General features: G+C 46.5%; 1 protein-coding gene across 1 annotated transcript; it reads right to left on the reverse strand.

Annotated features, from left to right (window-relative positions):
- Positions 1-404: 404 nt before the first annotated feature.
- LOC134432705 (olfactory receptor 14J1-like) lies at positions 405-1,316 on the reverse strand (the record flags this gene model as incomplete). Its single annotated transcript, XM_063181596.1, has 1 exon — positions 405-1,316. A coding segment is annotated over exon 1 (912 nt), but the record flags the coding sequence as incomplete, so codon positions are not given.
- Between the last annotated feature and the right edge of the window lie 9,613 nt (positions 1,317-10,929).

Below are 10,929 nucleotides of genomic sequence, written 5' to 3' on the forward strand. Positions count from 1 at the left end.
GGCAGCAGCACTGGCAACACCAAGTGCTGCTGCTGCTGCTGGGCACAGCTGCTGGGCCAGCCCTGATCTGCCCCCAGCTCTGCACACAGACATTGCTGCTGCAGCTGCAGAAAAGTAAATAAAAGGGCATCTCTGCAGAAAACTCTGCTGGTACATCCTTCAGTTTCTTAAAGTCACTGAGAGCACAGCCTCTCGTTGACACAGTCTGTGGCCACAGGGGAGGTGGAGAGAAACAAAATGAGAAATTGCAAAAACAATGACATCTCTTTGTAGATAATATGAAAAAAAAATTCAAGGGATAAAATACACCACAACCAAACCAACAAGAAGTATCAAGGATGAGTTTTATTAAAAATCATTTGCAGAATGTGGCCAGCAGTTTAATGTTTCTGAAAGCATCCAGTCATCAGTCTCCACACTGCAGCCTTGAGCTCCTGGTTTCTCAGGCTGTAGATGAGGGGGTTCAGGGCTGGAGGCACCACCGAGTACAGAATTGACAGTGCCAGATCCAGTGATGGGGAGGAGATGAAAGGGGGTTTCAGGTAGGTAAATATGCCAATACTGACAGACAGAGAGACCACAGCCAGGTGAGGGAGGCAGGTGGAAAAGGCTTTGTGACATCCCTGCTCAGAGGGGATCCTCAGCACAGCCCTGAAGATCTGCACATAGGAGAAAACAATGAATACAAAACAACCAAAACCTAAACAGGGACTGACAACAGTGAGCCCAATCTCTATGAGGAAGTTGGAGTGTGAGCAGGAGAGCTTGAGGATCTGGGGGATTTCACAGAAGAACTGGCCCAGGGCATTGCCAAGGCACAGGGAAAGGGAAAATGTGTTGGCTGTGTGCAGCAGTGAATAGAGAAAGGCACTGGCCCAGGCAGCTGCTGCCATGTGGGCACAAGCTCTGCTGCCCAGGAGGGTCCCGTAGTGCAGGGGTTTGCAGATGGACACGTAGCGGTCGTAGCACATCATGGTCAGGAGGGAAAACTCTGCTGCAATAAAGAAGAGAAAGAAAAAGAGCTGAGCAGCACATCCAGTGTAGGAGATGTCCCTGGTGTCCCAGAGGGAATTGTGCATGGCTTTGGGGACAGTGGTGCAGATGGAGCCCAGGTCGCTGAGGGCCAGGTTGAGCAGGAAGAAGAACATGGGTGTGTGCAGGTGGTGGCCGCAGGCTACGGCGCTGATGATGAGGCCGTTGCCCAGGAGGGCAGCCAGGGAGATGCCCAGCAAGAGGCAGAAGTGCAAGAGCTGCAGCTGCCGCGTGTCTGCCAATGCCAACAAGAGGAAGTGCCTGATGGAGCTGCTGTTGGACATTTGCTGGGGCTGCACATGTGCACCTGTTCATGGAGACATGATAGTGAAGAGTTAGAGGAGATACCTGCAATGAAAATTAAAGCCCGTTCTCATATACCCCCCCTGTAACACATAGACACTCCTTTGTGTTTAAGAGTTCTGTTGGGTTTTTTTGTAAGGTCCCCTGTATCTTTTCTGCTGTTCACCCTCAGCATTTCTGCTGCCCCCAGGGAGAAGAGAGGAAGTTCTGTGAGGCAAATGATGAGTGGAGAGTGAGGGGTGATGGTCTGTCATTCTAACCTGTTCTGAATTTCACTGGGCCTTAAATTTCACTGGCCTCCACCCTCTTGGAGGGGATGATCAGCTTCACATGCTTCTCCTAAAAAAACCCAGGTACTGCTGAGAGCAAATGGATCCACCACAGGTCAGCCTCACATTGGTAGCCAAGGACTCACATTGCTCATTTCACCAACCCAGCAGCATTTTCAGTGTCAGAACACCTATGCCTTTCCCCATCAATCTTAGAACTCAGAGATGTTCTTGGACAGCTTTTCACCCTGGATTGAAGCTCCCAACTTGGACTGAAACCTCAGGGAGACTTCCAAGTGTCCTCATGATGGCATTGGATGAAGGGAGATGCAGCTCCTTCCCTGGCTGCCCTGACAGCATTGTCAAGAACCGAGCACTGGGGGCCGCATCACCCTGAGCCAGCTGTGCCCCCAGCCAGAGCCCCCAGGGCTGGGCAGCTGCTCCCAGCCCTGTGCTCTGCAGAGGGAACTGGTCCTGGGGCTGCAGAGCTGCCCCACGGCTCTGCTGCAGCTCTGCCTGCACAGGAGGGGCTGCACGCCTTGGAGCCCTGGCCCTGAGGGCAGAGGCTTGGCTGGGGGCACGGGAGGGAGGGGGGTTTGTTCAGAGGGAGGGGCTGCACTGGAGGGGATTCTGTGGGCATCTCTAAACTCTCCCTGCCACAGCATTGCTGAGGTTTGTTTTGCCTGATTGCCTGATCTTTTCTCTGCTTCCTGGAGATTTTTCTTATGCAAGTGTTTCCCTGTGCCTGATCTCTCTGTGCCACCACTCACAGACCCCAAATCTCTGTGCACTCTCCTTGGCCCTACAGCATTCTCTCTGTTTGCAGAGCAGTGGCTGGGGGCAGGTTCTGTTTGCAGCTTGGAGAAAGGACAGCTCAGACTGAGCCTGATGGCTCCAGCAAAGGTGATGCTGGTGCTGTCCATAGCCACTTTCAGAATGGCTGAAAGTTCATAAGGGATCTCCTGGGAACCTATTGATCAGTAAAAGTAGCACTTCAGATGTTTCTGGCACTTGTCAAAAATAATAAGAAGAATTCATAAGTAACCTTTAATATTTATCTCCTGTTGGCTGCCATTCTCCAATAGCAGGAAATAGGATAACCACTTAGTTATTGTAAATGTCCTGATTTTTGTAAAATTCAGTATTTCGGAAATATTCTATGACTTATGTAAACCCCTCAGCATGCCAGAGTTTCATGAGCATTTCACCTCCCCTGCACCAGAAATACTCAGAGTTGTACTCACAGCGTCTGTAGGCGTTGGGATGTTCCAGCTCTAGGAGATGGCTCCAGGAGCTGCAGCTGCATTGTCCTTCAGCCAGAGGTTCCTGTGCCAAGGGCTGGCAGTGATTCTGCCCCAGGCACTTCTCAGCACCTTCCCAGCCCTGACTGATTGAAGCTCTCTGTGCCTCTGTGCTGTGCCCAGGGTGGCTGCACGCTGTGCCCCAGCCCTGCTGGGCTGGCAGAAGAGCTGCTCATCAAGAGAAATGTGCTTTTGAAGCTCTTCTTGGTTACCAGGAGCTGCCTCTGGGCCAGGAGCCCAGCCTGACTCAGCAGCACAGACACAGCACAGGGACTTTAATGAGCCTGTGGGGATTTGTGCTCAGGCCCTGAACATCAGTCCCTGAGAGGCAGCTGAAGAAACCTCTCCGGAACTCCAAGTCAGAATCCAACTCCAAAGTTTCTTGGACTTTTAATGGGTCCATCTAAGGGATGCGACTGAGGAAGTGTCCCCAGGCCCCAGGCAGAGCAGAGAACTGCAGGCAGTGATGACAGGTGGGGACAAAGAGAAGCCAAGCCTTGGTGCCCTGGGGCACAGCAGGGTCTGTGCCACCAAGGGCTGTTAGGAGACACCTTGTCCTGAGGCACTGGTGCCTCCTGGCACAGCCCCAGCCAGGCTGGGCACTGTCAGCCCCTTGACCTGCCCTCAGCTTCCCCCCCCCCTAGCCCACATCCCAGTGGCCTCAAGGATCTTCTGGAAGGAGTCCCTGGGGAGCCTTGCTCAGGAATGGCCCGGGGGCTCCTTAATGCTCCCTGCAGGGACTGCAGATTTTAAAAAGGACTTTGGCTTTTGCTTTTGCTTTAGAATCTCTGAGAGGTTTCTGCAATCATGGCCTCCAATTATCTACTGTATTCAGTCCCTGGAGAGCCTTTATCAGTAACAACATTCATTGGAACTAAGTAATGCTTCCAGGTACTTCAGTTATTTTAAGCTACTTGGTGTTTCCCTTTTGATACGCACTCTGTGAGAGGTTTGTGTAATCATGGCCCCAGTTATCTGCTTTAATGAGTCCCTTGAGAGCTTTGTACAGACTCTCAGGTAGGCTCATTAATGCCTTGAGATACTCAACGTTTTTAAGGTACTTTATTGATTTAAGAGTACTTTTACATACTTTTGAGGATTTTCCTTCCCACACTGCCCTCAGCTTCCCCCCCCTAGCCCACCTCCCAGTGGCCTCAAGGATCTGCTGGAAGGAGTCCCTGGGGAGCCTTGCTCAGGAATGGCTCTGGGGGCTCCTTAATGCTCCGTGCAGGGACTGCAGATTTTACAAAGGACTTTGGGTTTTGCTTTTGCCTTGGAGTCTCTGAGAGGTTTGTGCAATCATGGCCTCTAATTATCAGCTGTAATTAGTCCCTGGAGAGCCTTTGTCAGTAACAGCACTCAGAGGGGCTCATTATTACTTCAATGTACTTCAGGTTTTTTATGGTACGTGGTGTTTCCCTTTTGATACAGACTCTGTGAGAGATTTGTGCAATCATGGCCCCAATTATCTGTTTAACCAGTCCCTTGAGGGCTTTGTACTGACACTCAGTGGGGCTCATTAATGCTTTGAGATACTCAAGGTTTTTAAGGTAGTATATCGATTTTGCCTTTCTACACTGAATTTCTCAGAGATTTTTTTGCCATCCTGGGCTCCAATTCTCTCCTCCAAGGAGTCCATGAGGGGCCTGTGTTGGGGATGGACCTCAATGAGACCCATTCATGCTTTGAGACACTTTGGGGTTTTTCTCTGACTTTGACTCCTGGAAAGGTTTGTGCAATCTCAGGCCCTGATGTTCAAGGGCTCAGCTCCAAATGCACCACGGGGCTCATTAGGATCAAGCCTGTCCTGACAAACCATGGCTCTGCCTTGATTTCTCTCTGGTCTGGAGCAGTTCTTTAGGAAGTATTCCTTTGATAGTTATGGAAAATTATTTTAAACAGCTTCTAAGAAATATGTATTCCTATCTTAAAGGGTATCTTTTATTGCTGTTCTTATTTTACAAGATGTGATTGCAGCATTCTGTGATTGATATTGATCCAGGGTCTCTCCTAAGTTGGTCTGGCCAGGTCAGTGAAGTTGTACCTTGGAGCTGACCCAGTGTGGACAACCTTGCCCTACATTCCTCAACCCCATGTGAGAAACAATTATTACTTTCAAATATCTTAAATGGTTTATTAAGGCCATATCAAAATACAACAGAAGACTGAATAAAGAAAAGAATACAGCACCAGGACAAAGGATTCAGTCGCTATGTGCTCATCTACAAAATGGATGCTCTGTCTTTTGTACCTCTAGCCCCTCCCAAGGTCTTGTCAATCGACTCCTTCACTGTCCACTGGTGGAGATCACTGTCTTACACCTTGATTGGAGGTCAGGCACTGCCATAGTAACAAGCCAACCCTCCTAAATGCCCCGACTACTGAGGCCATCCTGTGATAACAATGCAAGGGAAGGGGAAGGATAACTATACATCTACAAAATTTTTCTTAACATGTATTTAATATTCACCCCTTAATTGTGATAGTCAACCATAACATTACTAATCTATAACAAGCTCCCCTTTTCTTTTTGTGTAAGTCATTTTGCTTGAACAATTAGGTAAAAAATTTATCTCTCTTGAATGAGTCATACCAGCATCTGTTGATGTGGGCAAAGACAGTGGGACAGGAGAAAAAATCTCAGTTTTTTCTTAGGCACACTTATTTGGAATGGACAAAAGGGCATCCCAGAGGTCCAGTATGGCTTTGACTCCCATCTGCCGTGCCTATGTGGCTGCTACCCATAGTCAGTGTACCTTAGGGGTGAGTACAGAGGCCAACTCGGTCCTGCCCTCCAGTCCCTGTTGAATTAAAAGGCAACTGAGCAATGATAGAGGTCTGGTATGGCTTTTGTCCCTACCTTACCATGCCTACGGGGTTGCTACCCACAGCAGGGCTATGGAGCCTTCTTGGTAGTGAACAAAGGAGCCAACCCGATCTTGCCTTCTATTCCTTGTCTTACTTCTTAAGGATCCTACCCCATTACCTTTTACAGTCCCTTGTGTACTTCTCCTCAACAGATGCTGGTAATTCTTACCCACTAAAACAGGAAGACAGTTCTTGAGCTGGTTGGTGGAAGCTTGACTCTACTTTTTGGGCATCTTGGTGTTTTTTTCTGGTTGTCTATCAGTCTCTGCTTGAAAGTCAATCTTGTTTCACCCAGCCTGGACATTACAGTCCACTCTTTGGGTTCTCCTACTGGGCCTTTGATTCTGTTGGCATGAGTCCATCCCCGCTCTGCAGTTCACACGGCCAATTCGGTGGTGAGCAGTACCTGAAAGGGACCTTCCCACTGAGGAGTTAGAGGCTGATCTCTCCATTACTTGATCATCACCCAATCCCCAGGATTAATATTATGGATTCTGAAATCCAGGGTGGTAGTTTGAGGAATTGCCCCTTTATGCCTTAGCCCTTCTAAGGTTTGTGCTATAGACATTTCTTGGCATTGGCTTCCCCTTCCTCATAGGTGGCAACCTTCTGGGGTGAGGTCAGGAAGGGTAACCCAAACATCATTTCATAAGGTGACACCCCCAGATCTGACTGGGATTGGGTTCTAATTCTTAATAAGGCCAAAGTGAAACATTTTATCCATGACATTTGGGTTTCAATCGTTAGCTTAACTGGAGCTCTTTTAAGAATTTGATTCATTCTCTCTACCAACCAGAACTCTGTGGATGCCATGGAGTGTGTAATTCCCATTTTATTCCCAGGGCCTGAACAACTTTCTGCAATATCTTCGATGTGAAATGAGTATCCTGGTCTGAATCAATCCTATTTACCATCCCAAATTGGGGAATGATTGATTCTAGAAGTGTTTTACTCACAACACTGTCACTGGCTTTCACAGTGGGTACCACCTCTACCCAAAGAGTCACGTGATCTACTATCACTGGCAAAAATTTCCACCACTGTACCTCGGGAAGCTCGGTAAAGTCTACTTGGATGTTTTGAAAGGGCCTTAAGGATAGTTCTCACCCTCCTCTGGGTCTTTTCCTCACGATTTTCTTACTCACTTTTTGACATATCATACACCATTCACTTACTTGCTTAGCTATTCTGAAAATTCCTATGCAGCCCAAATCCCTTAGAAACTGATCTCTTAGCACTTGTGTACCCCAATGTGTTGTTCCACGTATGCCTTCTAACATTTTCCTGGCAAGGGCTTTATTCAATATTTGCCTTCCATCTGCTCATCTCTACTTCCCTTTGTTATCTTTCTTGACTCCTATTTTAAGGAGTTCTTCCTTTCCTGTCCCACTGAATATGGGGACTTTTTGCATTTGTCTCATGGGTGTTAACACCATTATTAGTTTATCTGTCTCTGATTCAGTTGCATTTTTAGCTTCAAAATCAGCTAAATTGTTCCCTCATGCCTCCTGAGTTTCCTCTTTTTGATGCCCTTTAACATACACCACTGCTACTTCTTCTGGCAATTGTAAGGTTTCTAACTCCTCTAAGACAAAAGTTTCGTGAATCAGTCCCTTTCCTTTTGGATTTAATAGCCCCCTCTCTTCCCAAATTTTTCCAAAGGTATGCACTATTCCAAAAGTGTATTTTGAGTCCTGTATCTATTGTTCCCCTTTTCCATGCTAATGTTTCCAGAGCTCGTTTTAGGGCACACAGCTCACACCTTGGGCTGACCAGTTGGAAGGTATAACTTTCTCTTTTCTATGGCTACCAACCCTTCGTGCACTATAGCGTATCCCAATACTCTGTGCCCCTTTATTACCCGTGATGATCCATCAATGTACAATTGTTTTCCACCTTGGAGTGGTTGATCTGTTACATCCTCTATTACTCTACGTTGATAGGTTATAACCTCTAGGCAATTATGTATTAGTTTCTCATCTGTTTCTCCATCCAAAAACTGGGCAGGGTTGAGTCGGTTACTCATGATTAGCTCTAAACCCTTATCTATTAAGATGGCTTCATACTGTAGCCTTCGGGAATCAGTGAGCCATTTCTCAGCCTTTTGGCTCCGGATACTCCTTACTGATTTTGCGATATTTATTTTACTTCCCTCTCTACAAATTTGAGTTTCCCTGTTGATACCCAAAATCCTTGGTCCCTCAGAAAATTTAACAACACTATGATGGATTCCCAAACTTCTTTTTCGTCCTGTCCTGTGAAAAGGAAATAATTTGCATATTGGATGAGCTTTATCTCAGGTTTGATGGAGAAGAATTGTGTTACTTCTCCTAGGGTTTGACCGAAGAGGTTTGGAGATTTGGAAAACCCTTGGGGTAACCTAGTCCACCAAAGCGATTGCTTCCTCCCAGAATCGGGGTCCTCCGATTCAAAAGCAAACCTATCCCTGCTTTTCTCTGCCAGCAGATCTGCCCAAAAAGCATCTTTTAGGTCTATGACACTAAACCACTGGTGTGCTGGGGGGATATTAGTCAGTAGTGTATAGGGGTTAGGCACTACTGGGTACCAATTCACTGGTTTTTTTGTTCATTTCTCTCAAATATTGGACAAGCCTGTAAGTCCCATCTGACGTCTTTACTGGTAATATGGGTGTATTATGGGGGGACATACATGGTTCTAAGGTATCATCCTGGTTCTAAGGTCTCATCCTCAAGTAGGTCCTGGATCAGTGGCTGCAGTCTTCATCTCCCTTCCAGCGAGAGTGGGTATTGTCATACACAGACTGGATAGCTGTCATCAATTAATTTTATTACTGTAGGTTTCATGTTCATTTTGCCTCAATTTTTTGGTTTTGCCCACACCATCTCATGAATTTTGCCCTCGTCCTCTTCCCTTATTCGAGAAGTTTAACCACCATTTTTCCTTCCTCTGGGTGTATTAAAATACTTAACTGCCCTTGTAAATCTCACCCTAATATATTGCATCCTGCTTCTTGAACTAATAGAACATGCCCAATTCCTATTTTATTTGTTCCTTCAAACTTTATTTGCATTATAACTGAGGCTTTGAACCTTCCTTTAGCACCTACTACTTGCACAGTATCTTGATCCTTTTTGCACCCCTTTGGGATTCTACAAACACAAGTTCTTTCAGCCCCTGTGCCTACTAACAATCCAAATACTTCCTCATGGGGATCTATTTTTAAAGTTATCAAGGGCTCCTGATGGTATTCTGTCCCCAGGAGGTAGAGCCCCTGACACCCCTGGACTCCAACTTCTCCTTTTTGCTCAGTCTCATAGACCCTCAGCTCCTTTTCCATCTGGGGGCAATTCTTTCTGATATGCCCACTGTACAGTAAAATCAAACTCGTCCTAGGTTCCCCCATTTACCAAACTCTCCTTTTTGTGCCCAGTCCCAAGGAGCTGCATCCCCCCTCCATCTATCTTCCTGCACTTGGAATCCCCCTCCCTTACCTGGGTAGTACTTTATGTGCTGGTTTCCTTCCCTAATGGCAGTTCCCATTACCTTGGCTTTTGCTTTGGCTTTCTCTTCATCCCTCTTTACATACTCCTTCTGTGCTTCTCTTAAAAGATCCTCTAATCTCCTTTCTCGCCAACCATCCAGCTTTCTAACTTTCTCCGTATATCTGGCCAGGCATGAGTGACAAAATTTACCTTTAGTAAAATCTGTCTGGCCACCGTGTCAGGGTCAACTCCTGAATATTGCCTCATATTTTTCCTCAACCTTCCTAACCACTCTGTTGGGGTTTCTTCCCTCTGTTTCTGCTCATCAAAAGCCTTACGGGCATTTTGATTACATGGAGTTGCCTCTTTGATACCACTTGTAATCAGTGTTCTGTATTCCTCCATGTCTTTCTTTCCCCCAGTGCTGTTGTAGTCCCAGGTGGGGTGCACTATGGGCATTTTCAGGACCACAGGAGGTCCTTTCACAGGCTCCCTTTCCCATATCCATACCTCAGCCACTTGGATCAAGTTTTGTGATGTCTTTCCTCTGATGTGAACTGTTTTTCCTCTGATGTTGTACTGGGGTGACATTATGATGCTTGTATCCCCATTTATGTGTTCTGTGCCTTTAAGACCAGCTCTGAAGAGTGAAAGTTTTGTTTGGGTTTCTCTTATCAGGGATACAGAGAAGGGAAGTACATAGGGCTGGTTTCGCTTTTTGCTTTCTGCTTTGCTCGCTCTCTCTCTGCTCACGCTTCTGCTTGCTTTTGCTTCTGCCTATTAGCTAGTTCTAGCTAAACAGTCCAAATTCTGTCCTGGACTGTTTCTCCTCTCCTTTTTCTTCGACCATCTCGAACTGTCTCCAGACTGGGACCTGGGAACACTGAGGGTTTGCACTGTTTAGCTGCAGCAGCTGCCCCAGCGCCGGAGGGACTAACAGAGCAACCACCCCCGAAAGAGACTTTCTGATTTTTTCACCTTTTTCAGAGTGGTATCATCCAATATTGTTCATTTTGTGTGCTGGGGGTTGCTGTGCCTGTTAAATAAACAGGTTCTTTCCACTTCTTTCTGAGGAATTCTTCCCGAACCGGTTGGGGGGAGGGGCCGTGTGGGTTTGCTTTCTGGAGGGGCTCTTCTTTGGAGATTCTCTACCAAATTTGCCCTAAACCAGGACAAAATCTTGGCACCCAACATGGGGCTTGAAAGAATGGAAAAAACCCTGTTTTGACTGCATTTTGGTTGCTATTACTCTGTGTTCGTTTAAAGCAGCTAATAGCCATGCTTTTTGAATTCATAATGTCTATTGGGGTGAAGGTTTGCATGCATTTATGGTCCCTAGGGTTTTTTGAGATTTTAATACCTCTATAGTCCTTAGGTTTATTTTCTTATCCAGAAATAGCTTTAGTATTGCCCCTAATACGTAGTTTTTACATCAGAGGGGCAGTGACCAGAATAGCTATCCTGCTTGGCTTGGTGGCAATGATTTGCAAGAAGTTCATAAACATGCTAGGGTCTGCTCCAGGTATGAATGGTTCATGGCTATGGGTATGCATCTAGTTTTTTAGAGGAGGAGCAGGGGATGAGGTTTTTCAGCCTCTGTTTTCTTTCTTCTCCTATGAATTGGTTGCATCACTAGTGAAGGATGTACAGTTTCCCCTCAATGGTAAAGAAACCATCTTTCTGGTATTTGAT

This window comes from Melospiza melodia (assembly GCF_035770615.1).
Source record: "Melospiza melodia melodia isolate bMelMel2 chromosome 7 unlocalized genomic scaffold, bMelMel2.pri SUPER_7_unloc_1, whole genome shotgun sequence".
NCBI classification, from domain to species: domain Eukaryota; kingdom Metazoa; phylum Chordata; class Aves; order Passeriformes; family Passerellidae; genus Melospiza; species Melospiza melodia.